Here is a 27701-nt window from a genome sequence, read left to right on the forward strand (position 1 = left end):
GTGTTACATATATGCAAAAGTAAGCAAACCAGTTACTAGCGTGATATTAGATTACAATGTCAAAGATTTTAATAAAAAAATAAAAAATAAAAAACATCTGTCAAGCCACCATATATCATCTATTACACTGTGGCCCCATGATGAAGGCAATAAATGGCATTTGAGGTATCTCAAAAGTATTTCACCTTTATTTCACCACTACTCAATTTCCCATTTACTAAAAGACAATGGTTTATGAAATCTTACAGATGTGTTGTACCAAAAGCCTACAAGCGTATATTAACGTTAGCGAGGAGTGTTCACCATTGTATTGTGTTTAACATTACTGTTAGCTAGCACACTAGCTAATGGGTTTTCACATATTGTTCTACCACCCCTCCAGATTTTCACTATTAATTGTCTTTTCAGCTACATATCAATAAAAACGGCAGGGATTTGATAACCATCTGTCATGTTTTACCATTGGCATCTGAAACATATCATCCTTTTCATTACAGCATCTGAGCTTCCCAACCTGAACAATACACCAGTTAAAAATGGCAGCTGTTTGATTATGGTAAATTGCCGAGATCCAAAATACACTTGCAGTTTCCCTTGCTGCATAAAAACCATCAATAAGAACAAATCTGAGATCTTTAGGATTTTGACTTTGACCCTCAATAGACAACGGTGTCAAACGTATTAAATATCTATGGGCCGGAAAGTAAATCCAAGAATTTAGTAAAATGTCAAACAAAACCATGGATTTTAAAGACATACAGTGGGTTGCAATTACAGAAGAAAAAAATATGTGGGAAAACTATTTTAATGGCCATGTCTGCTGGATTGAACCAACGAGAGGCAGATGGTCATATGGGGCACTGGAGAATGTCGCTCCTCACCCAGCTGAGCCTATGACATATAACCCAATTTTCCTTCCAGAGACAGGAGTTATGACCCTTTTTGAGCAGCTGAGGCAAAGCCCGGCGTGTGTTTGTCTGTCTGTTTGGCGTGTGCAGGCATTTAAGGGGAGTGTAACCTATATGTCAGTCTGCAGATAGCTCATCAGTAACCAGGCAGCATAGCTCTGCAAACCCCCCTTCTTCTTTGCTTCACTCTCTGCTGCTGCGGTGCTGGAGAGGTCTGATAGGTTCATTGCGCGGATGTGTGAGACTGCATCATGTGTGTGTTTTTTTTATGGGTTTCTGTGCTGCCATGTCTGATAGATGATGTGCTTATGTGGTAATAGGCCATGCAGCACCACAACCATTTTCTCAGACTTCCCAAGAGGGTTTCAGATGGCGGTGCTCTTCCCTAGATCATCCCCCCCTCTGCATCATGATCCTCAACAGCCTCACCACCATCTCTGCTGCAGGCACCAATCATTCCAATGAGGAAGGGAAAAAATGTCTAGACTGTACAGATCAAGTAATGCTGACCTGTTCATTACTTCACATCAATATGTCAGTATCATGCATGTATGGTTGAGGGCTTGTACAAGTCTATTTTCAAGCTTGGACTGATTTCTGATATTTGTCATAGATGGGTAAGGAATTTTACCAGCAAGTTGGTGTCCTTGTTTCCTTTTGTGGTTAATCTTTAAACCATAAAATGTAAAAATCTATCTAATTTCAGGAAACAGTAAAGTAGCCCCCTGTTTCTGAGTCTGCTAAATGTAAATATGGGGAAAACAGCTCAGTTTAATGAACTTGATTTAAAGGAAGAGTACATTTTTACAGTGTGGGTTGTACAAATGGTCGATACTAGCCATTATAGCTTAGGTCATTATGCAGGAATGCAACTTGAAGGAAATATTTGATAGTTTTGAAATGCATTTACTTGATTTCTTAACCAGAGGTTGATGCAACACAGTATTATTACCAACAACTGTTAAGGTTAGCTTTGCATAAAAACCAAGGGGCAACCTCTGGTGTTGTAAAATGAAGCCAATGAAGAAGTGGTCACGATATTTTCTTTATGCAAAGCTAACCAGCCACTGGCTGTCACTTTATATCTAACATGTAGACATGAGTCATGGTTTAAAGCTTCTCTTCAAACTCTTGTTAAGAAAGTCAATAAATGCCTTTTCCCCCTTTTAACAAAGTCAGCAGCTCTAAAAGATAGAAAGCCTTGTTAAAAATGTGCATTCTTTGTCAGAGCACAGTTGCATTGCTTGAGTTCCACATCCACTAAGCGCTGGATGCGGTACAATTATGCCTTGGAGCAACCTGCCATGGATGACAGGCTCAATATGGCTTGTCAGAGGTTTATCTGATTTACAAAGACATGTTGTGTACATGAGCCAATTTTCTGATAAATAAGTGTATGTGTCTGTGTCAAAGAGACAGGCATGGAGACGGAGAAACGGTAAAAGATAAGGGAAAGCAGTGTTGTAGACAGACAGGCTGGCAGCTCTGTTTATCCTAAAAAGATCAAACCACTTCCATTTCCCCCCGTAGAAAATCAAGCGAGATGAATTCTATCTGGGACTAGTGATAAAGAGTTTAGTCCCACAATTTTTCTTGTCTGCGCAAAAGGTAACGGATAAGGAGGTCATGAGGCGCTGCTGTATCCTGTATGTGATAGTTCAGGAATGGCAAACATTCAGTCACTTCATCCATGTCATCTCACCAGCAGGTTCAGTGTGACAACAGGACATAGAGAGATCCTGATAAGCGTAGATATCCGTCCAGTGAAAGACTAAGCAAACATGGTAGTGGAGGTCAGGGAGGATGGTTAGTTACGTAAGAAGAAAGGAAAAGAAAAGGAATTTGCCCAGGCAGCAGTATATGAGAGAGATGGAAATGCTTAAGTTTGAATGTTCCTCAACCTCCTTGCAGCCTCAATCTAATGAAAACAAATGGCATGAATTCTGTAAAGACACCATTTATGCTAATCTGAAGCCTTAGCCACGTGATCACTTAACTTTATACAGTACACAAGATTTATATTACTTGTGTGTGCAACATATGGATTACATCATTTCAATCAATCAATCAATCAATCTTTATTTGTATAGCGCCAATTCACAACACGTTATCTGAAGACACTTCACAAAAGAGTGGGGTAAAATATCTTACTCTTTGTTATATTACAAAAGATTCGTGTTAAAGACAGTACTCCTTGATATATTATTTACAGAGACCCAACATTAATCCATCATGAGCGAAGCAACATTTAGCAAAGTTACAGTGGTAAGGAGAAACTGCTTTTAGGAGGCAGAAACCTCGAGCAGAACCAGACTCATGCTGATCAGCTATCTGCAGAAACTGTGTTGGGCTTGGAAAGTGGGATAGAGGGACTTGCAGAAAGAAAAAATGTATTACTCTACTGCTTAAGAGTATCCAATCTTGTGTTACTCCTGCATACTGTTAGGAAACTGAAGTAGTTAGTAATAAAACTACCTTTAGCATGCTGATAAGCTAACATCCTAGATGGACTAATTAAGAGGGGGAATGTAGTGAACACTTAATGGAACTTAAAAAGAAATGTGGTTAAATAATATTGTTTAGGGGTTTAGAGTCACTTTCAAAGAGTACTGTAAACTACATTTTAGAGGACTTACTCAGGAAATTTACAGTAAAAATGCAGCAACAGTCAGTAAATAACTCTACAAGGATTCTGGATTTAATGTGTCATATAAATGTCCAATTTAAGTCAAATTTGATTTGATTTCTCTTTCAAATGCAAACAAACACATTAATCCCACAAATACAACCACAATAAAACAAGATGCATAAAAAGACTCCCCAGATAAGCTTCAAAAAGTTTAATGAAGGGGACACAGCATTAAGAAATTGTGCTTTGTATTAGATATAAAGAGGGCTACTTAATGCATTAAAATGCACCATCTGACTGTACTGTGAGCGAATACATTTGATTATTGTCTTATCGTTCTTCCTCTTCTTCTTAGGAAAAAAAAGTCAACAGAATGTGACATGTTTTCCAAAACTTATCATGTGTGTAACATGATGTATGCATATGGCACTGGACATGTGTATGTTTGTGTACGAGTTTGGAGTGGGGGTTTATTCCTTAAGGCTGAATTCACGCTTGGGTGGTATAACATCCACAGGCTTGCTTTGACACCATACTGTGTCGCTGCCGTCATCATCTAATTATTGTGCGCACACTGCCTGATATGGGCTGGTCATTCATTTTCATTAACACAAAATCTTGCTGTATCTCATTTAACGCTAAGTTATAAACTATATATTATGTGTTAATAACCCTCTGGAGTTCACAGTTTAATCAGTTAGCCTTTCACTTAAATTCACTGTACAATCATTTTGTGAAATGAACCTTTGTGCCCTTGAGCTAGGATATTAGTTTGTTATCATTCTTTTTTAGGACAAAATAGACGATGTGCTGCCAAGTTATCAGTGTCTCTCTCTCTCAAGGAGCCTTGAATTTGATTACATTTCCCAAATAATCTTTTGCTCTAATTTGATACAGCTTCTGGCCATCCTCTGCATGAAGAGTGCTGTTTGTTAGTCATGAATAAAGCCACACAGACGTAAACAAAATAAAGCTCATTTACATCAACATTGACCCGGCTGTCCTCCCCAATTTTGTGCAAGAATTGTGCAAGTGCCTAATACATCGTGCTGATATTTACATGGTTTTTACTATGTGGCTTACATTTGTTTAATAAACCCCCTAATGAGAATATCTTCTTAATCAATTCATCCATCAAAGGTCTTGTTTTGATGGATTTAACAAGGAATCAAACACTGACTTGATAATGAATTTCAGACATATTTATTTAAATAAAGGTTAAAAGAAAGAAGTCGACATTAACAAATACAGAATTCACTCCATAATTTAAGCCATCAAAGGCAACTTCACACAGGCATTGTGTTTTTGCTTCAGTAACATTCTCTTTCATTATTTCTACTGAACAGCTTTATGAGGAAAGATATGTACAAAAAAAAAAGAAACTGTCAAAAACCAAGCAGAAGAAACTGAACTGACAGCTGCTTATTGAACCAAAGTAAGCTTGTTAAGCACAATGCACCAGACAGGAATGAAAAGTAAGAAATAATGACTGAAGCTGAGCTACAGAGGCATGTTTTAGATTGCATGCTGTTTTCAACAACCCACTCGTGGCTCCAACCAGGGGGGTCTTTAAAAGTCACCCAGAGAGCCCAAGCAGTCGCTACTCGCTGCGATGTCCAGCCCGTCAGCCTCGCAGTGGCTTCCCTCTAATGCTACAAATAAAAGGTGAAGCACCCTCTCGGAGAGCCGCCCCTCCCTCTCTCTCTATTAGGTGTGAACTTCAGGCCTGCCCCCCCCCCTCCCTTTCTCACACTGTTGCTAGGCAACACCTTAAATTCCAGTGTTGGTACATCCAGAGGATTCAGGGCTCCTTGGTGCAGACCCACTAATCATCAAGTCCTCCATTAGCTGAGCTGTCAACAGCTGCTAATGCCAGAAGACTCAAGTGAATGCTTGAACAACGGCTACTAAAAAAAAACACCAACAAGCAAGTAAAAACATCAAGAAAAGAAAACAACAAACCATTTAATACTGGACAAAACGTTGACTCGAAACTTTTAGAGAAATTGCAAAAAAATAGACCAAGATATTTTCAATGCATAAAAAGAGAAAGGAAAAAAAAAACTCTCTCCAGACAGGACCAGCCTGTTTGTGATTCAACTCTACTTTCACCTTTCAAGTTAAAATGAGTGTTTATGCGGCAATCCTGGAAATGGCAACAGTTGAAATTTGAATAACTGTCGACAAATTCAAAAACAGTTGAAGTGTGGTGACACATTTACAGCTCAAAACTGAGGACTATTTTCCTTCATACAATCATGAGGAAAAGGAATTAAAAACAAAGATGTTAACACTTTATTAGGAACATTTTAAAAAATAATAATTCTAGTTCAAATTTTGTAAAAAGAAAACAGTTTTTTTTTACTCTTCAAAGCTGATCATTTTAGCAGAGACAGTGACTGGATTCATCTTTCCTTTCACATTATTAAGCCGTATGGTTCAGGGTTTATAACACTGAAAGTTGACACTGCCGTGGTGATGGGTGTCTGATCTGTCGGAAACATGCTAGGACAGTCCTTGAATGGGCCAGGCCTTTGTGTGTATTTTTGTCACAACACGTCCACCCTAGACTACTTTTCGGTGGCTCATGCAAGTGCTGAGTCACATCGTGCTGCTTCAGAAGCGCCCTCTGTTCACCCTCCCACTGTCTTTGCAAATGACTGCTCCCACTTGCCAAATCCCTCCTTTCTCTCTCTTCCCTTTTCTTCACTGTCAGCTCTAATTTCCAGATGAGAAAACATTGAGGGGTCAGCGAGGGATAAGATTTTCAAGGGTCACTGTTGTGAATTCTACCAAGCTGCATTTCTGTGAATACTGTCACTGTCAGATTTACATCTTATGGCTCAGCCCGCATCGTGACCTTAAGGAGACATTCAGCTAAAGAGATGGATGGGAGAGGGCGGATCCATAAGAATTTCATATGGGTCTCATCAGGGTAATGTGGTCAGATGCAGTGTTTACAACCACTTTCCTTTGCAGAACAGACGAGGCACTGACCTTACTTCACTCACAGCCACCTTTAAGAGAGGAAGCAATACATTAAAGTGCAAGGTATGCCCCTCATGTAGAGGTGTATTTAACTGATTGCACATATTTCAACATTAGATTTTGTTCAGTCAGTCTCTGCACTGTGTGCTGGTGATAAATCATGATGGAAAGTTCAGTGTCAGAGTTGGTTATTGTGTAGAAAATGGTTCATGGAGAGTTGGGTGTTGCAAAGAAGAGAAAGAGATTTGAGACTCTCTTTACTTTACACACTCAGTTGAACCATCTGCAACCTGCTTGCCCTTGCCTTTTTTTTTTTTTTTTTGCTTTTTTTTTTTTTTTTTTTAAAACTTGCAGCTGGATCTCAGCAGTATTCACATGATGGAGCAGCTCTTGGACCTGTCTTTGCTGAACGTGGAGGAGAGGAGCTCTGTCTTGCTTGGCAGGTGTAGGAGTCTCTTGGAAAGGCGGCGGACGGGGCTTGGTTTCTCAGCAGGCTGTAGTTTGTTCATGCAGGCCAGAGCCGCAGTACGGAAAACGCTGTGGATGCTCTTCTCTGATGTGAAGGCGGAGCATTCCAGGTATGTCTCTGCTCCACACTGCTTCGCCAAGGACGACCCCTGTAAACCCCATGTAAAGTAGAAATATGAGCTGAACGAATGGGGAATTTCTATGAGAACCAACGGTAGACAGGTGACAGAAATCTAAATCGACTCAGAGGGGAAGAAAAAGTCACCGTGGAACTAACCTGTTCATGGGAGATGGGTGTCTGTTTCTGATTGGACAGCTCCATGCGTGTGCATACGTCTGTGCGCAGGTCTGTCTTGCAGCCTATTAATAGGATCCGTGTGCTGGGACAGAAGTCCTGGATCTCTGCTTTCCACTGCAACAGCAACAGACAGCAAAATACTAAGAACACATACAAATAAGGATGTTGTAAGCTGACTGATTGAGGAGAAGAATGTTACTGAAGTTTACTGTTATTCATACCTTCTTCAGGGCACTCTCTACTGTGTCTGGACGGCTGATGTCAAAACATAGAAGCACGGCGTCTGAGTCACTGTAGCAGAGGGGTCTCACGTTGTCGTAGTATGGGGAGCCTAGAGGGACAAAACAAAGTCATATAACTCGGGTACAACAGTATACTGTTATGTAAACAGGCAGAAAGTGGTTCACTTGGCTGAAAACAACATGTTTGAAAACCTTTCGTAAAGTTTTCACCTCGTCCGCAATCTCTTTCTTTAGTCCAAAACCCGCTGACACTTTGATAATGTCTTTACACCCTCGTCCTCCTCACTTTCACACTGTACAAACACAAACAGTCACATCCAGCCCTGCCAAACCGATAAGAGAGCAAATAATTACACTAAGCTTTGACACCTTCCCACTGACAGGAGTCTTTCCAGAAAAGTAAAGTAACTCACTGAATCACAGGCAGTTGAGCTCTTAATTAATATTAACATTATTAGGCAACAGCTGAACTTGATTCAACAAACTTTAATCCGAGTAAGAAAGAAAAAGTCATCCTAAATTTGTGTCTCTATGATTGTTTTTGTTTGGCTTGGAGGTTCAGTAGCAGACTAAGCTAAATTGAGACTGTATTGCTCCATGTTCAATTTCTGATTCGTCTGTTTTAAGAAATAATCTGTGCACGTACATAAAAAGACAGATACCATATCATACTTATCAAACATTTCACCACTGCATTTCACCTGTAAGAAGAAAAACAGCTAGCCAAGCTATGACCAATGGTAGCCAAAACTGCAATAGTTTTGGGATATGTGCCAAGACAATGCAGATTTTTTTTTTGTCCAGCATATTCATTTCTTGGAAACAGAAACGACCCCCCCCCCCTTCCTTCATTGAACAGCTTTTTTATTTACACTTTTGAAATACATGTGAATCAGTGTCATTAACGTCACTGTTGGCGACATTCAGAGATCCGTTACATAACTGAAGGTGTATTCTTACTGAAGGAAAAAGCTAATTCCAGTCATTGAAGGCGATGACTTTACTGATCAGCGGTAACGCTTTCTTTCCAATGTTTTCAAAATAATAACAGATGTTGCTCACCACCTCACTCAAACAGTCCTCCCTGATTACTGTCTAATTAATGCAACACCGTAGGACATTGAGAATTATGGTGTGAAGAAAACATCCGTTTCTCACATTTCCATTAACAGCTCAGCTTTTTGTAGAAGCTTTTTTTATAACTCCTAGGAAGGATCCTGAGCTAAAAACAGACTGACAGGATGTCCGCTCTCTATTGTTTTACCTCTGTCACCAAATCACTCCCCACACAGCAACACCAAGATTTAATTTCCTATACTCCTGTCCTCAGGGGCCAAATCTGCATCAGAGGATTTCCTTGCAAAAGAGGGTATAATAATTATATCAGGAATAGATACTTCCAATAAACTTCTACTGGAACTAACAGTAATGTTGTGTTGATTGAATTGGCATTCTCCTGGGATGTAAATAAAATAAAAACTATACCACCTAGAAGCACTGAATTCAGAGGCCCTTCTGCTTTTCTCGGCGTGTCTGAATCTCTGACTTGAATCTCAAAAGTAGGGCCAGGCTACTTACACAACTGAATCCATCAATAACATTTTATTTTGGTTGGAATCAAAGCGGCCATCACATAACTATCCAGGGTGATGTAAGGCTTGAGAAAGAGGAGGCAGAGAGATCTAAAGAGGACAACTTCTGGCACCCACCGCCTCCCACACATTAGCAGCCCCCTGCCTGGATACACAAATACGCACAAAATCCTTTTCAGTTTAGCAAATATTAGTTACATGCCTTAAACTGCCCTCTTTAATCTCAAAGAAAGATGGGAAAAGGAAAAAGAAATGTGTTTAAAGAACAGTAATCAACCCGTTTATCAGACAAATACTCATACTAATCCTAAAAAAAGCAACCCTCAGCTGCAGCCGCCATATTTGAATGAAGAAAACACAAACAGACGATGAAAAGAAACATAAAGAGGGATGGGAAAAGTATGTTTGTGTTGCAAATGTAAATAGGTCTTATGCAATGTTTCCTTGGGAAAGGGTGACTGTCCAGAAAGTTTTTACTCCGTGGGAGATAAACACACAGTTACATAAGACCTTTTTTTTTTTTAGGCAGCAAGCAAGGCAGTGAGGAGGTCGTGCATATCTTTTCTCACAGTACCCCTCACTTGTGCCTTCTGTTCTCTCAGACTGTACAGCCAAACACGTACACACACACACACACACGAACAACAACACATACACACACGCTTGCCCACACTCTCGGAGACTTCCACCCCCTGCATGGACGAGGCTTCCCCCTCTCCCCCCTGAAACAACCCCTCCGCAGGCCAACTGGCACTGCGCGACTTCCTCTGAACACAATGCCTCAACCAGTGCTGTTACGAAATAAATCTATAACAGAGCACATTGCTTTCTTACTGATCCTAATTAAGTAACATTTGGATAGATTTGAGGTCACTGTGTCACTATTAGGTATTTAACCTAAAAAAAACACCACACACAAAACATTTTTCATGACTGCACCTGAAGTGCTCCAAAACATTTAGGATCCAAACCGAAGTAGACGGGTGTCATCATTATACCATGTAACAGTAATTTTAATTAATCTGAGGAGTATTGTTATCTCTAATCAATGACTTTAACTGTCTATTTTCTGATTCTAGCTCTTCAACTGTTTGGATTTGAGGCGTTTCTCAACCTTCTGAGAAAAAGAAAAAAATGATTCTTGGATTGTCAAAATGTTTCCCTTAATATCTTTCTGTCAGTCAGCTTCCTAGATTAATCCACCATTAAAACTTTGAAATGAAAGTGTTTTTTCATGTTTTTCCTCTATTTGACTTAATATATGATTCTCTTTAGTGATCTGCAATAACTTGACTTCTTCCACAGGAAAGAGGCCTTACTTTGATCATAGTGAATTGTGTGTGTACCTGGTTGAATGAAACATTTGTTTACCCCTATGCCTTTTTTTTTTTTTTTTTTATAGGTTGGATTTTTTTTTTTTTTTGCCTTTTAGAGAGAGGACAGTGGATAGAGTCAGAAAGTGACGAGAGAAGGAGTTGAGCCACTCCACGCCACAAGTCGGATTCGAACCCAGGCGAGCACTAACCACTCGGCTACCAGCGGCCCCCCTTTCGCTTTCTTGAATGTGTTGACTTTTATTACTGAAATAGCTCAAACAGATTTATTAACTGGGGTCTTGTGTTATTGAGGCATTTTAATAAACAACAAAGATGGCTGTGAGTTGAATGTTTTTTAACCACTATCAAATCCTCCTCCATAGAGCTGACATGTTGGACATGGAAGCTTCAGTGTTTAGCCAGCTCTGCATCTTTCTTGAAACCTTTCTGCGTTCTAACCGCTCTCCATTTTTTTAAAAAGCATCTCCAATGTTTATCACGTTCCTGTTCATGGAGATTTTTAGAAAAATGTTGTGGCTTTATAGGTCAGTTAGAATCAGTTATATGTGAACCAGTTCTCTTGCCCGCTTCCATCTCTGCAACACCTATTGGTTTGCCATGAGATCTGGTCTCATGTCTGGCAAATCGAGGGGTGTCCAAAACATCTGAAATCCAGACTTAGAAAAACATACTGGCTGCTGCATTGTCTGAGAAACCAGCACTTCAACATAGCATGTTTCCTTAATGTCGGATGATATAGTGAGGTCATTTTATGATTTAATTCAGTTCATCTTACATATGGCTCCTTTAAGGAAAAAGAAACCAGTGTTTCCCCTACCATTTTATTAGGGGGGCAGTCAAGTTAATAAAAAATATATATATATTTTTAGATTTATTTTTGGGCTTTTTGTGCCTTTATTGTAGAGACAGGATAGTGGATAGAGTCGGGAATCGGGGAAAGAAGTCATTTAAGGACACCTTTTACGATAGAACAGCTGTCATTAAAAGTAACGCATGAACACCAAGATTCCGTCTACCTGCACCCCCCAAAGATGTAAACCTAGGGGAAACACTGGAAACTATTAACTTAATAATAGTAAACTAAACTAATTTTAATAAAATTACTATTCAATAAGATCCTTTTCAGAAGAATGAGAAATAATTGTGATCAAGCAAGCACTTGAGTATTTAACCTCCAGGTTAGATTTGTTGCATTTCTCAAATATACTATTTTCAAGTAATAATGTTTCACACAAATTATATTACATGGATGATTTTGGGCCACAGTTGTCTTCTGTGTAATCCAGACAGGCTGGTTGTCATTGCCTGCAACAATCCCCCAAAGAAGATCTCTCAACAGATTTCACAGCAGTGAAAAGCTGCTTAACTGCATCAAAACAAGATTGGCAGATAAAGACGTTTGAGTAAACAGCAACATAGCTGTTTTTTTCTAAAACAATGTGAAGGGGCTACATTTACAGCCGTCAATCGACTCCGGGCCGGCTGTGTCGTGGGGAGGGTAAACAAGTTCTACAAATCAACCCATGAATGCAGATCTGATACTGACTGCTTAACTCTCTCTCTGACACACATTGACTGAGAATCTTTAATCATTTGTAAGTCCGAGATAGAAGTACAAGAGTAGTTCACAGCCTTCTTTTCACCAAACAAACAGACAGTTTTATTAAACTGTGGGCAAGGTAAAAATATTTATATATACACAATTCTTACCTGATGTGTCCCAAAGGCTGAGCTCAACACGCTGATCTTCAAGCTCCAAACAGGCTGTGTAGTTCTCAAACACAGTAGGAACATAAGTCTGGAAATGGATAATAAAGGCAAGATATTAGAGACAGTACTGACTTCATTTAATATGAAATTAAAAAAACACATGTAGTACGTGAACAACGAGAGCAAATGTAGGCCTACATCAGAAGTTACCAACGCAAGTTGTTGAATCAACAGAAAAATGATCAATATGTTACTAAACGATTAGTGGGATATTTAAATGACGAGCATAGGCCAAATCAATAGGCTACACAAACCAAGGAATCACATCATAGATAGGCTATGGCAACAGAATACTCACACATATTATAATGATTGTACACTTGTGTTAGTGTAACAGAATGTGGAAGTTAATACACTAAACACATAGCCTGTAGTAAAAAAAAAAAAAAGACTTTGGTGGTAACACAATAAAACGAATAAGGCACCATGGGAGCTTTAGAAATGGCCTACAATAAGAGTTACAAGAAAAATACAATTATAATAGATTTAGTTCTGTGGAGTTATAACATAATGTGATTTATTCTTCCTTGTGCAGGTGAATTACTCTCATAAACAAGTGCTATGATTTAACTCTGGACAATTTTCAGAGGCAGCAGAAATAGGACGTATAGGACATTATGAAGTACTCGTCGTACCTCTGGATAGCAGTCTTTGGCCAGGACTTGTAACATCGCTGTTTTACCGCATTGGACGTCCCCGACCAGCACCAGTTTACACCTGGCGACAAACGGCTGCGTGAGTCTCCTTTCCTTCATGATGTTGAATTAAACAAAACGAACCTATCAGAAGCGGCGAATTGAGTCGGTAAAGTTTTGTATTTCCTCTCAGTTTCCAGCCGGGTGCTTGCTCAGTCGGTCTGTGAGTGATGAGAGAGGCAGAGCAGCGATCATCAGTGAGGGGGGGAAATCACTGCGGTGTTTTATATTGTCGCGCCGACCAATGAGCGCAGTGCTCGAGCCAGAGGAGGGCGGGGCTAGAGACCGCATCTTGTTTTCTGTAGTGGTCGACGGTGAGCTGCAGGGCTCCAGATACTAACATTGTTGTCCAGTCGTGAAATCTAACCAAGTGCATTTACCCAGTGCATGTTTCTTCTTTGTATGCCTCTTCAACGTCTACAAGGCTACATTTAAGGGAAAAGTTTTTACCCGCACTTCAATAGTCTGAAAGCTCATATTTTAGGGTTAACACATTCACATTCAAAAAAGGAGTTGATAGTATTTTTATTGTGCTCTCTTGAGGGAATGACGTTTTGTCTGCTGTTCTTTGTGTCTTGTTGGTATTTTGTCCTTTATTTTTTGCATGTTTTTGTATATTTTGTTCTGTTTGATTCAAGGTGAAAGGTTTTGATTATTACAATAATCTATTATTGTATAACCTGCACATTTCTGGTGGCCTAGCCCAAGTAGCTACAACAGATGCAAATTAGCCTTAGGCCCTATAGCCTATATGGTGGGGTTATTGTATTATGCATTTTCCCTGCAACAAGCAATTAATGAACAAGTAATATCAACCGATTTTACAGGTAAAGATACTGATCAAATCTGCATGGGTTTTTATTTGAAATTTGATCTTAATATTGTCTTAATGTTTCTCTGTCTATAAGTGTGTTGTGTGTGTATTACTGCCAAGCCATGGTGTGGTAGTGATAACACTGTGAGGATGCATGCATTTATATGTACATTAAAACATACGATTGACGGTCTGTGTGTAAATGTTTTGATAATATGGAGTATGCAGCAAACGGCCAAGTGCTGCCTCAGAACCCCAAAACAGAAGACAGATGGCTTCATTAATCTGAGGTAGGAAGAGAGAATTTGAGAGTGTGAGCCATTTGGAGAGGAAGTGGAGCATGGCGAGTTGAATGGAAACAACTGCTCAACTGTCACAAATGACTCTTTGATGCCATTAATGTACAAATGTAATGGGGACATGAGTTGCACCTGCTGCCTGCTGCAGAGAGAAACAGAAATAAACCGCGTGCCTCTCTGACTAGCTTTGTTGAAATCTTCCTTGCCTTCACAAACATGCACACAACACACCAATAAACATGCAAACTCTAACACACACATACTTGCACCCAATGTGTTGCTCCCTCATGCTCCACTTCTAATCACTGAGTAACAAATAACGTTCAACAATCTGTCTTCAAAGTGCTATGCATAGTTCTGAAATAAGATTTAAATCTTTTTAACCCTGAAATATAAATCGTCATGGACAGCTAACATGTTGACCTTCAGTGTTGGTCAAAATGCTCAACAGGCACCTGATGACAGTCTTTACCATACCCACGCCTGGTGGGTAAATTTTTTATTTGTTACATAACTTGCCCCTAAACCCCCTTAAGTGTCATGTGTGTGTGTTGGGCTTGTGTGTGTGTCAGAGGATGTTTGTTTGCAGAAAGTATAGTATGATGGTTATGGATGTTGAGACATGGGAAAGCTGAGTTAAAGAAGTCCAGGGATGTATATAATGCTTAAGGCTATATCCACCTCTTTCCATTACAAAAGCAATAAAGTTTAATGTCAACTGAGTGCTCATGAAGTTTTCTCCATTCCTCATCTACGTCTCTAATCTGATGGGCCCAGTTGTTCAAAAGTCATCCAACAGGATTAATCCTATCTGATAGGATCAAATCTTGAAATTTGGTTGTTCACAGTGAAAACAGGATCACATAATTGGATAAATCCTAATCCTGGTTGCTATCCAAATCAAACCTCTGGTTTGTGTTGGTTAAAACTTCTGAGTAGGATCAGGATTACTTTGATCCAAACAAAAATCAGAATAATCAAGATCATAGCAGAGGGCTGGAATCAGACTTGATTTTAGGGAAGAAATAAAAAAAATACAGTATGCGGTGTGCTTATGTCAAGTCAATAATAAAAAAGAATGAACAAATATTAATTTCAAAAGTTAAACCATTAAAAACATTGAATGCATATGTTCTTGGTGTCTACTAGTCAGGGTCATTTTCTGGTCAGAGGACTGACTGTTAAAAGAAAGACTATCCAAGGTCTTTTTGTAAATTCAAAAGGCCTATGGGGATCTTTCAAATTGTGTGGTTCTCAATTCAAAAAACTTTATTTGTCCCCGGGGGGCAATTCAAAGGCACACAGAGCAGTAAATTAACAATAGTGCAAGTAAACGAAACATTTTAACCTAAATAGAAAGCGTCAATTTAAATACAACTTAAAGCTTAAACTTAACTTAAAAATACAAAATATAAAAGAGTAGATATAAGTGGACAGTGATCGGACTAACAGATGTAACCAGAACTATGTGCAGTAGTGACCAGATGTAAACAAAACTATATGCAGTAAACGAGAAATAAATATATATATACACACAGAGCTATGTGCAAGTAGGCAAATACTAAATGATAAGTTATTAAGGTTCACGGTGAATAATGGAACAACAGAACTAATATATACAATATAACTGTAAAGGTAAGAATTAGATAAATAAAGTGACCGTAGTGCAATGATGGATAAGAACAATAGGAATAAATTAACAAGAACTGTATGAATACTGATATAAAATGGATAGAATAAAGTGATGTAGTGCATGAGACCAGATAAAGCAGAGGCAGTTAAGGTGTATGTCAATATAAAGGAAGTTCACAGCTGAGAGTCTGCATTGGGTGAGAGGTGTTGGTGTCTGTTGGGGGGGGGGGGTTAGGAGTTGAGGAGCTGGACAGCCCTGGGAACAAAGGTTGCTCTTCTCCTCTGTGTCCTGCAGCAGGGACAGCGAAGCCGGCGTCCTGAGGGGAGCCACTCAAACGCTGGGAAGAGAGCGTGTGAGGGGTCCTGCATAATCCGACCTGCTAGCCTGATTGTCTGTTGCTCATAGATCGATGTCAGAGTCCTTACAGGTAGTCCAATGATCTCAGAGCAGACTGTGACCGTGCTCTGCAGGCGGTTTCTGTTCTGGAGGGTGGTGGAGTGGAACCAGCAGGTTGTAGAAAAAGTAATAATGCTCTCAATGAAGGAGTAGTAGAAGGTCAGAAGAATGTTCTTACTGACTCCAAAGGAATTGAGCTTCCTTAGGAGGTATTTTCACTGCTGACATTTCCTGAGAATCTCCTCAGTGTTGGAGGCGAATTTCAGCAGGCTGTCGAAGATGGTACCTAGGTACTTATACTCCTCTACTAGTTCGACAGGATTCCCATGGATTGTGGTGATTGCTGATGCAGCCAGTTCCCTCTGCTTGTTGGAGAAGGTCACCACCATGTCTTTGGTCTTGCTCACGTTCAGTTCGAGGCAGGAGCTGTCACACCACTCCACAAACTCCTGAAGAACTGGTCCATGGTGCTGAGAGGGGCCTGACAGCAGAGACAGAAGAACTGTGTCGTCCGTGTACTTCACCAGGTGACAGTTTGGCTGTGTGGTTCTGCAGTCATCGGTGTAGAGGATGAAGAGCAGAGGTGAGAGCACGCCGCCCTGAGGGGAGCCAGTTGAGGTGTGTTGGAGGTTGGAGAAGGTGTTGTTGACCAGAACTCTCTGTGATCTGTTGGTCAGAAAGTCCAATATCCACAGGAGAAGCTGGTCGTTCAGATGGAAGCAAGTTGAAAGTTTGTCAGCCAGGATGTCAGGCTGCAGGGTGTTGAATGCAGAGGAGAAGTCTGCAAACAGGAGTCTGGCTGAGGTGTTGGGGTGCTCCAGGTGTTTGTGAACAGCGTCTATTATGAATGTTTTTGCATCATCGACACCTCTGCCTGCACGATAAGCAAATTGTAGCGGGTCCATCTGGGAGTCGGTTTCTCTGATGATGTGTTGTTTTATGATCCTCTCCATGGCCTTCATCACCAGAGACATGAGGGCCACAGGCCTGAGGTCATTCAGTGATTTGGCGGGGCTTTTCTTGGGGATGGGGATAACTGTGGAGTGTTTCCACAGCTGGGGGACTGTGCTGCTGTCCATAGAGCTCTGGAACAGGGTCTGAAACACGCCCCCTAGCTGCTCGGCACAGTGCTTCAGGATGCGGCCACTGATGTTGTCTGGACCAGGTGAGCTGCTCTCCCTTGTCCTCCTGAGGGCTCTCACCACATCCTCTCTGCTGAAGGCGAGTGCAGAGTCACTGGGCTTGAGCATGGACACTGTTCCTTCCTGCTGTGTGGTGTTGTCCTTCTCGAATCTGGTGTAGAATGAGTTGAGATCGTTGGGGAGAGAAGTAGAGCTGCTGCCTGCAACCTCGATGGTTTTGATGTTGGTAGCAGCAGTGTTCACAGCAGCCATGTTTTTGAGGCCCTGCCAAGCTGTGCGGAGGTTCCCCTGTGTGAATCTTTCCTCCACTTTGTTCTTGTACTTGAGTTTGGCAGTTTTTATGGCATGCTTGACTTCTCCGTTTACCTCCTTTTTCTCCATTTCAGAGCTGGTGAAGAAGACCCTTTTCTTCTTGTTGAGGACCTCCTTGAGCTCTTTAGTGATCCAAGGTTTATTGTTGGGGTAGATTGTGACTGTTTTGGAGGGGATGATGTTGTCCACACAGAAGGAGATGTACGATGAAACAGTGTCCACATGCTCATTAATGTTGTTGGAGTGGGCTAAGAGGTTATCCCAGTCAGTGGATTCAAAGCATCCTTGTAGTGTAAGAATGCTTTCGTTGGTCCACTGCTTGATGTTCTTAACAACTTTCTTAACCCTCTTTATTACAGGAGTACATGCTGGAGCAAGCAGGGCGACATGGTGGTCAGCAGAGCCAAGAGGGGGGAGAGCAACAGATCTGTATATGTTAGGAACTGAACCATAGCATTTATCCAGTGTCTTCCCCAGGCGGGTGCTGCATGTAATGTATACTGCTGGTAGCCTTTTTAGTGCTTTTTCAGGAGAGCAATGGTTGAAATCGCCCAAGATGAATTTGGGAGAATCCGGTGATATGAGTTCCAGTTTATTTAATAAGTTTGTGATGTGTTCAGTGGCTGTGGCTGCGTTAGCTCTGGGGTGGATGTAAACCAGGATGAGAAAAAGCTGTGGAAATTCTCTGGGGAGATAGAAAGGGCGAAGGGAGACAGCCAGAAGCTCAATGTCCGAGGTGCACAGTTTCTCCCTCACGACGATCGTCGAGCACCAGCGTGTGTTTACATAAAGACACACACCGCCACTATGTTGTTTCCCTGTGAGCTCACTGTCTCGATCAAGTCTTAAGGGGGGGGGGGAAGAAGCCATCAACGTGTAGCGTGTTATCATCGTCGTTCTTATTTAACCACGTCTCAGTAAAAGCAAGAACAGAGGCAGTCCTGTACTCGTGCATGTGGTTAATGTTAGTCTGTAACTCGTCCATTTTATTGTGGAGGGAGCGTACATTAGCCAGGATGATAGATGGAAGCGGCCGTTGTTTACATGTCTCCCGTTTAAGCCTGGCTCTGATTCCTCCCGTTCTCTATTTTTGTGAGCGATATAAACATGTTAATCAACAAAAGTATTTTAAGAACATAAAGATACTAAATCAAACCAGTCTCAAATGGTAACTAATTAACCATACATATTTTAGCATCCTCACTTTCCTTTCCCAAATGTTAACACCAAACAAACCAAATCAGAATTTAAGTTAATATAACCATTAAATCAATCTGTTTATCTATTTATTCAGTTATTTATCCTTTGCTTACAATGCAAACAAAACAGTTCAATAATAAATAGTTTGTTCAATATTAATTACCATTTACACTTCTAATTTAATTGTTTCATGTGAACACCACACTATAAAACCCAGAATGCATCACTATGAAATAAACAGCCTAAATTAAGTAGACCTACATGTAAACATTCTAAACAGATAATTACCAAAGAACACCGCACACTTACCAAAGGGATCTCTACTGTCTTCCTTTCATTGAAATCCGCGTGCAAGTGTCTCAACTTCTCACCTCACTCCTGCTCTCACACACACTACTGACACTCCTGTCTGTCAATTAGAGCCACTCAGCAGGTCTACACACCTGGCTCAGAAAGGTTGCCTGATTTCCTGACCTGCTCAGTGCTGCTCTCCAGTGTTCAATAAAAGCTTTAAATAAGGGCTGACAACAGAGATAACCTGATAAGTACTATTAAAGCTGCTTAACCTTCAAACACAAAATAAATTAAATTAGATATTTAACCATATTTTAATTTTCTGTGGTTCTTAGACTTTAACAAAACACCTCCCACCATCTTTACTGATGCAGAAAAGCTGAAAAAAACCATTGCTGGTGGATTTTAGTTGTGGCTAATTCTCTTTTCCCCCGTCCTTGGGAAGCAGAACAACTGCCCGTCGGACGTCTCTGTGAAGAACTGTGGAAGGGATTTTGAGCTTCAGTCTCTTGTTTGTGTTGACGCCTTTTCTTTTAATGTTCTGCTGGAAAGGCTTTATAGATGGGACTGGGCATTCTTCTGAAAGAGAGTTAGTCACCCAAACAGATGTTTTTAAGATACATCCACCTCACAAAACAACTTAAGTGTAACATTTTCTCCTCTTGGTTGTTATTTTAACTCTATTTATTTACTCCCGTAACTTTACAATGTAGCGGAAGTCCCTTTTGCAGTTTTTCAAAATAAAAGCACATTACATTTGAAGACCGGAAAGAAAGAGACTGAGGCATAAGGCAATAAGAAAAGCAAAATAAAAGCATCACAAAGAGCAGTTTTGAATCTCGTTTTTAGAGCTAACTGGGTTACTCACAATGGATGTTCATAAAGTTAGTGTCTAATTATCTTTTGTAACTTTGTCTTGAATTATGATGTGTCAGCTAACATTAGTTATTGGACATTAAATGAAACAGAAAGTGTTGATTTGTTAGAGGGGGGTAATATACTAGCATTAGAACACCCGCACTTTTAAAATCGCTGCTCCACCCCTGGGACTAGGTATCTTGGGAATGTGCGGACATTCACATCTCTCACAGCAAGTTTGTATTGAGCCCTCAAGGCATTCTGGTCTGCCAACCAAACAATGTCTCCAGCTGCCAGATTTCACTCCCTTGTATGCCATATGCTCCTCACAAACAAATTGGGTGCAGCCAACAGACTCCACTTCCTCCAGAACCTGTCCACTTCGGTTTGAATAACTCTTAACCTTTTGTAGAGGTAGCCTTCAAACTCAAAGCTTCCTGGGTCTCATTTAGGTCCAGCCCGACGCAGTAGCACCCCATAGAGCTCATGATCTCGTAATTATGAGATAATGTGTCTCATTTTTTTTTCTTTGGTGAATGCAATGCGCTTCCGTAACATATCGCCTCCGGGTAGCCTAATCTCCGGAGTTTTTCAGGAGATTTCCGTATGTGTCAAAAGGGTTCATGTTTACTTTTTCTGGCCCCTTTCACTTTTTGGGTCCCTCACACAAGTATCCCATACTACAACACCAATAAAAACTACTCTAAAACTAATGGTTTCAAAGAAAATACAAATAAATACTTTTTGAACTCAAACTGTCTTTAGCCCCTTAGGTGGATATTTCCTGATAATTTAGGCAATAGTTTGTTGCCCTTTTATAGTTGTTTAACAGTGAAATTGTGTTTTTATTCTTCTCATAAACCAGGTAACACTTTATTTTGATAGTCCGTCTGTTGACACTCAACAAGCTATCAGTAGATATTCAGTTGCATGTCAACAGTGTATCAGTTGATATTCAACATAACTTTTTTAAGTAACATACATTCAACTAACTAGTAGACTACAAGGTGCATTATCAGCCCTTTTATAGTTGTTTAACAGTGAAATTGTGTTTTTATTCTTTTCATAAACCATGTTATGTTTGGTCAAATGCAACATGTTATTTAATAGGACACAACATGGAGAGAATGGAAATACAGTTAAATATCAGTTAGCAGGCTAACCACCTAGCCTTAAACAAAGTTGAACTGCAAAATACTAACATTAACGAGACAAAATGTTTGAATCATGATATGCTGTTATATTTAATGAGTCTAAAGGCCTTTACACACTGAGACCGTTTTTTTCGTCCGAAAATGACACGTTAAAAAAGAAATACGATCCCATGTTATGTCAGTCATGTTTGCACACTGAAGCAGACACTTTCGTCCGTCATTATTTCTTTCGGAACAGGTTCGATTATCTGCGTTTTTTCATAGAGAGCAGCGTATCAAACTGGACATCACTGACATCCTGAAATACACCTGGAAGTGATCGGTATAATTCTGCAGTTTCTTTATCAACAGGTGAAACTTTCCTCACTCTTGTCTTGTTTTGATGTGGACGGACCCGGTTGGTTTCTTTTTCAAGGAGTGAAAGAACCGTTAAAATCATCTTCACCGCTTGCTCACTCTGCATGATGAGTTACGAGACCTTTTGTCTCATACTGCGAATTTTCAGAATAAATAGAAAAAATAAAGGCAGACTCAGTGTGCGAGGTTTTTTCGGGGGGGATTACGGATCCAAAAAACACATCCAGAAAAAACGTACTCGATGTGCAAAGGCCTTAAGACTGGATGGAGATGTCTGTGGAGCTCTGTTTGTTCAGATTCTCTTCACAAGAGACTACATTTCTCCCCCATTTTTCGATTTAATCTTCTGAGTAGTTATTGAACATTTCATAGTAAGTGGCTTGATTGTCAAAAAGTGATCGAAAAGTGTGTCTTTCCTTGTCGCCTTATACTTGCCCTTTATTTAAATGGCGTCTGCATAAGTGCCATTAAGGTGAATTGTTTCAATACTTGGTGTATCTTTTCCCCACAAAAAAATTACAGTTTTTAAAATGTGCTGTATGCAATTTATAAATGATTCAATTAAATAAATTGTATTTAAATTACATTGATATGGTAATATGATGTTTGATCAAAGACCAATCCCAAAAAGCAATGGATAAACACCAACTAATCAGGAAAATGTATGTAAGTTACATACAAAAAAATTACGACAACAATATTACACTCAACAGTCAAATAGGTAAGATATGTCAGATTTAATATTGATAGTTAAAAACCCAAACACCCAACATATTAAAGTACAGCATCAATTTACAGGTGTGACACTTCAAGAAATGATCTTATTATATATTGATACATCAAATATAATATAACCAAGAGTAAGGTCTTTTACCTGCTCTTTTTAGTTAAGTGTCTTGAGATAACATTTGTAATGAATTGTATACAAATAAAGTTTGACTGATTGATGATGATAAATTTATGATAAAGTGCTGCTGCATATGGACAGACACGGTATGAATGCTGTTTTTAAATTCAATCACCTTAATGTGGATCAGTAAAGCCTAAAAAGCAAGCAAAGATACTATTAAGCATTTGATTTACTAATGACTAGTAAACAATCTGATGACATTCAACATATAACAGCTTATATACTGTAGTGCCCCCCATGCCCCCCCTGCATCTGCTTATGAGAAAAGTGATCATTCATCATAGCCATGTGCAATTCTTTAGGAACAGTTACAACAAAGACATGATGATATAAAGACCATACTGCCTGTTGCATCGCAATGAAAAGAATATTGTGAGTTACTATCATACGGGAAATACCCAGACTTTCCTCATCAATCTGAAAAGATTACAACTTTTTGGATTAGTTTGGTTTTTGGTCGGACACAGCATGTCAAGTGAAATAAGTAAATAAGTAAAAATCAATCCTGGTTGGCAGTGACTAAGTAAGTTATCTCATAGACGCAGCTGTAAAAACAACTTGGGCAAAAGGAGTTGGCATAATCCCCATCACGCTGTCAATGACAGATGTTTCAGTATTTTAGTTTTTGGATTTCCTTATGTGCGGGGTTGGGAGTTGGTGTGGGCCAGTCACACCTTTGCAAGTTCTCCTTGAAGATCAGATTGTGTGGGCATGGTTGGTAATACCCTTGCTCACTGACGCAGCTGTAAAAATGATTTGCGTAACTTGAAGCAGTGTAGTGCCCATCTTTTTTTCAGACACAGTAGTTTTCAGGCGTAGTAGTTGTGGTTGTTTGGGTAGCTGGAGATTCGATGGTGGGAGTGGGAGTTGGTGTGGGCCAGTCACACCTTTGCAAGTTCTCGTTGAAGATCAGATTGTGTGGGCATGGTTGGTAATACCCTTGCTCACTGACGCAGCTGTAAAAATGATTTGCGTAACTTGAAGCAGCGTAGTGCCCATCTTTTTTTCCGACACAGAAGTTTTCAGGAACAGTGGGGTTGGGCGTAGTAGTTGTGGTTGTTTTGGTAGCTGGAGATTCGATGGTGGGAGTGGGAGCTGCTGTGGGCCAGTCACACCTTTGCAAGTTCTCCTTGAAGATCAGATTGTGTGGGCATGGTTGGTAATACCCTTGCTCACTGACGCAGCTGTAAAAATGATTTGCGTAACTTGAAGCAGCGTAGTGCCCATCTTTTTTTCCGACACAGAAGTTTTCAGGAACAGTGGGGTTGGGCTTAGTAGTTGTGGTTGTTTGGGTAGCTGGAGATTCGATGGTGGGAGTGGGAGCTGCTGTGGGCCAGTCACACCTTTGCAAGTTCTCCTTGAAGATCAGATTGTGTGGGCATGGTTGGTAATACCCTTGCTCACTGACGCAGCTGTAAAAATGATTTGCGTAACTTGAAGCAGCGTAGTGCCCATCTTCTTTTCCGACACAGAAGTTTTCAGGAACAGTGGGGTTGGGCTTAGTGGGTGTTGGCTTTCCATGACAAGAAAAATCTGGAAGAATAAGAATCCGATCTTGTTTTTAGTTGTCATTTAATCAGGTGTGTCCACCAAAATACAAAACATTAATGTGCATGAAAGTTGATATGTTGTGCTCTGAAGATTAAACATTTTACAGTTTATAGTAGTAGGACTGCTAATTATGATAAATAAGTGTATGAACGTACCCAAGCTGGTGAAGATCAAACAGAGACCTTTAAAAATACAAAATAGTGAGATAAAGGTTAAATACGAAAGGAATGAGAAAATGTAAAATATTTCAATTTCTTGAACCAGTCCTTAAGGAAAACATGTACTTGATCAGTGTGCTTACCTGCAGTAAGAGTTAGCTTCAACATCTTGTTGCTATTTGGATAAAAATAAATACAAAATATTCATATCAACTTGTGCAACTACACATCTTGAATTTTTGCTAATTCAGGTACCCAAAGCATATTATCAAAATGACCAGTACTAACTCAAAACATGTGGCTCCAAGAAAAATAGCTACAGAGTTACATTTTTTAATTCAAAAGTTTAAAGGCATAGTTTAATTTCAGGTGGTGCCAATTTTCACAGCTGTGGCACAAATTCAGTACACAATTATGCATCACAGATCATCACAAGTCAAACATAAAAGCTTAAAGTTTCTCCTCGACCTTTTGTGACAAATATGCCCCAGGAAGTCTTTAAGGCGAGATTAAGTAGCTTAAAGAACCAGTTGATGGAACTAATTTGAGAATCTTATTTCTCTTGTTGAGTGTTAATTAGTATCATCTCTGTAAAGTATGTCAAATTCATCAGGTGTGTCCACCAGTGTCACCATGTAGCTAGCTGCTGCCAGTGTATGAATTAGAAACTTAGACAAGTACACATCCAAAGTGGAAATAAAGTTGTTGCTGGTTTTTAGCCTTTTAAAAGTAACTGAAAGGAAAACACAACTCTACCATCACATTTACGAAACCAAGCACGTGCCTCAAAATATACAGTTTTTTCCTTGACTTGACTCATAATATTTTGACATACCTTGAAGATTTGAGGGTATACAGTACTGTACAGTAGTTTCAACCAGTAATCAACAGCGTCTGCAATCATTTGAATTTAAATTAGAATACTGGATAAGAAAAACACAATTAATGCCAGAAAAAAAACTGAAAGATATCTTAAAAAGGAATCATAAATCTGTTAATATGTGGGTCAGTGAATAAAAGTAAATGGAATACTTACAAAGTTAATGGTACAAGAATCATACACCTTTCTCCTCTCAGACTGGTCGATGACTGTCAGATGTCTGACTAAATATTTATAAGGGTCTGACAGGGTGTGGCAAAACAATATGGGTGGGGTTAATTAATGCAATGTGGTTGTGTCCAAAGCATTGTAACTGAGACAATTATGAAAACCGGTGCACTGATAGAAACTGGGTTACAGTCAATTTATCTTTAGACATTCCAAAATCAACTATGTCTTTCAATGAAGTCACAGAGGACGCTGCAATTATCAGTATTAATTTGCAATGATGACTCATTTAGATATCCTCGGTATGCAGTTCATGAACATCAAGACACATACCGGTTAAACAGCTGTCAGAGTTAATTTTTCACACGTAAAATGATTTCAGCTTGGTTGTTTTACGCTGTAAAGCAAAATCAGTAGAGGATCTTAACCAAATGTAGTATAACAGTAATTAAGCCTTTTTTATTCCTCAAAATCAAAGACGGCTCCTTTTTGGAATTGACTTCATGTGTCAAATGAGGCTAAGTGTCCAGAGAATTCAAAGGGAAGGGCACAGCAGCATAATCATGTTAGGAACATCTAATTACATTCTGATATTATACTGCTCTAGTTGTTTTTGATGCCTCAAAACGTGCATAGAAGTGATAAAGCTGGTCGGGGGGGTAACTATCACAGACCTGAACGGAGCTTTGTAATCCTTGATGGCCTCTTTTCCCTGCCACAGGCCCCATACGTCTCATGTACCTCAGAACCACACAGCCAAACTGTCACCTGGTGAAGTACGCGGACGACACAGTTCTCCTGTCTCTGCTGTCAGGCCCCTCTCAGCACCATGGACCAGTTCTTCAGGAGTTTGTGGAGTGGTGTGACAGCTCCTGCCTCAAACTGAACGTGAGCAAGGCCAAAGACATGGTGGTGACCTTCTCCAACAAGCAGAGGGAACTGGCTGCATCAGCAATCACCACAATCCATGGGAATCCTGTCGAACTAGTAGAGGAGTATAAGTACCTGGGTACCATCTTCGACAGCCTGCTGAAATTCGCCTCCAACACCGAGGAGATTCTCAGGAAATGTCAGCAGTGAAAATACCTCCTAAGGAAGCTCAATTCCTTTGGAGTCAGTAAGAACATTCTTCTGACCTTCTACTACTCCTTCATTGAGAGCATTATTACTTTTTCTATAACCTGCTGGTTCCACTCCACCACCCTCCAGAACAGAAACCACCTGCAGAGCACGGTCACAGTCTGCTCTAAGATCATTGGACTACCTGTAAGGACTTTGACATCGATCTATGAGCAACAGACAATCAGGCTAGCAGGTCGGATTATGCAGGACCCCTCACACGCTCTCTTCCCAGCGTTTGAGTGGCTCCCCTCAGGACGCCGGCTTCGCTATCCCTGCTGCAGGACACAGAGGAGAAGAGCAACCTTTGTTCCCAGGGCTATCCAGCTCCTCAACTCTTAACCCCCCCAACAGACACCAACACCTCTCACCCAATGCAGACTCTCAGCTGTGAACTTCCTTTATATTGACATACACCTTAACTGCCTCTGCTTTTTCTGGTCTCATGCACTACATCACTTTATTCTATCCATTTTAGATCAGTATTCATACAGTTCTGGTTAATTTATTCCTGTTGTTCTTATCCATCATTGCACTACGGTCACTTTATTTATCTAATTCTTACCTTTACAGTTATATTGTATATATTAGTTCTGTTGTTCCATTATTCACCATGAACCTTAATAACTTATCATTTAGTATTTGCCTACTTGCACATAGCTCTGTATATATATATTTATTTCTCGTTTACTGCATATAGTTCTGTTTCCATCTGGTCACTACTGCACATAGTTTTGTTTACATCTGGTCACTACTGCACATAGTTATGGTTACATCTGTTTACATCTGTTAGTCCGATCACTGTCCACTTATATCTACTCTTTTATATTTTGTATCTTTAAGTTAAGTTTAAGCTTTAAGTTGTATTGACACATTCTATTTAGGTTCAAATGTTTTGTTTACTTGCACTGTTGTTAATTTACTGCTCTATGTGCCTTTGAATTGCCCCCCGGGGACAAATAAAGTTTTTTGAATTGAATTGAATTGAATTGAATTGAATTGATTTGAATGTTGTCTCAGAAGTGACTGTTAATCTTCTCTGTTTGCTGCTGTTTTGGTCTCTTGATTCCTTGAGGGGTTGTTCCTTGCATTCCTGAGAGCGGCTCTGAAGGCTGCATCTGCCCTCTTTAGCAGAAAACGAACTTCCCAGGACTATTAGTATTTGTATCCTGTATCCTGTGTACGATCAGTAGGTCTATACTGCACAAGACCAGAACTCCTTAGAGCATAACATCCCACAGAATGTCATAATTCAAACTTTTGGGGGGATAAAGTTTGTAAAGTATATTCAGTATAACCTTATATATCTTTGTAACATTTGGTCAATGGTTACCACCTTTCCCTGGCAGTGTTGCCTTTTCAATGACCTGGAACATAAATGATGAGACATTGTGTCTTAAGTCAATCAAATAAACTGCTGTTGGGTAATCTCCATAAATTTCGGCAGCCTTTGTTGTCAGAGCTTACTATGCAAATTAAGACACATGACAAGTACATGGCTGGAAACCTTTAAATAAACTTGACAGTTG

The 27701-nt window shown here is 39.9% G+C and overlaps 2 protein-coding genes across 2 annotated transcripts; both read right to left on the bottom strand.

Annotated features, from left to right (window-relative positions):
- Positions 1–4724: 4724 nt before the first annotated feature.
- rnd1a (Rho family GTPase 1a) lies at positions 4725–13117 on the bottom strand. Its single transcript, XM_020640845.2, has 5 exons — positions 12868–13117; positions 12173–12260; positions 7513–7622; positions 7271–7405; positions 4725–7142 (listed from the first exon to the last, which is right to left on the bottom strand). The coding sequence occupies exons 1-5, from the start codon at positions 12985–12987 to the stop codon at positions 6897–6899; spliced, it is 699 nt and encodes a 232-aa protein (XP_020496501.1). The 5' UTR covers positions 12988–13117; the 3' UTR covers positions 4725–6896.
- Positions 13118–22122: 9005 nt separating this feature from the next.
- LOC136181132 (chondroitin proteoglycan 2-like) lies at positions 22123–25140 on the bottom strand. Its single transcript, XM_065961555.1, has 5 exons — positions 25042–25140; positions 24841–24899; positions 24149–24180; positions 24003–24029; positions 22123–23829 (listed from the first exon to the last, which is right to left on the bottom strand). The coding sequence occupies exons 3-5, from the start codon at positions 24171–24173 to the stop codon at positions 23090–23092; spliced, it is 792 nt and encodes a 263-aa protein (XP_065817627.1). The 5' UTR covers positions 24174–24180; positions 24841–24899; positions 25042–25140; the 3' UTR covers positions 22123–23089.
- Positions 25141–27701: the final 2561 nt, after the last annotated feature.

This window comes from Labrus bergylta, chromosome 12 (genome assembly GCF_963930695.1).
Source record: "Labrus bergylta chromosome 12, fLabBer1.1, whole genome shotgun sequence".
NCBI lineage: Eukaryota > Metazoa > Chordata > Actinopteri > Labriformes > Labridae > Labrus > Labrus bergylta.

What these genes read in the sequence shown, in the direction of transcription:
- rnd1a (XM_020640845.2), bottom strand. Translation starts at nt 12,987, where the DNA reads ATGAAGGAAAGGAGACTCACGCAGCCGTTTGTCGCCAGGTGTAAACTG. An exon ending in CAGCCTTTGGGACACATCAG is followed by an intron (nt 7,623 to 12,172) that starts GTAAGAATTGTG and finishes TTGTCCCTCTAG; the next exon opens with GCTCCCCATACTACGACAAC. An exon ending in TAGAGAGTGCCCTGAAGAAG is followed by an intron (nt 7,406 to 7,512) that starts GTATGAATAACA and finishes TTGCTGTTGCAG; the next exon opens with TGGAAAGCAGAGATCCAGGA.
- LOC136181132 (XM_065961555.1), bottom strand. Translation starts at nt 24,173, where the DNA reads ATGTTGAAGCTAACTCTTACTGCAG. An exon ending in GAAGCTAACTCTTACTGCAG is followed by an intron (nt 24,030 to 24,148) that starts GTAAGCACACTG and finishes GTATTTTTAAAG; the next exon opens with GTCTCTGTTTGATCTTCACC. An exon ending in TTTGATCTTCACCAGCTTGG is followed by an intron (nt 23,830 to 24,002) that starts GTACGTTCATAC and finishes TTATTCTTCCAG; the next exon opens with ATTTTTCTTGTCATGGAAAG.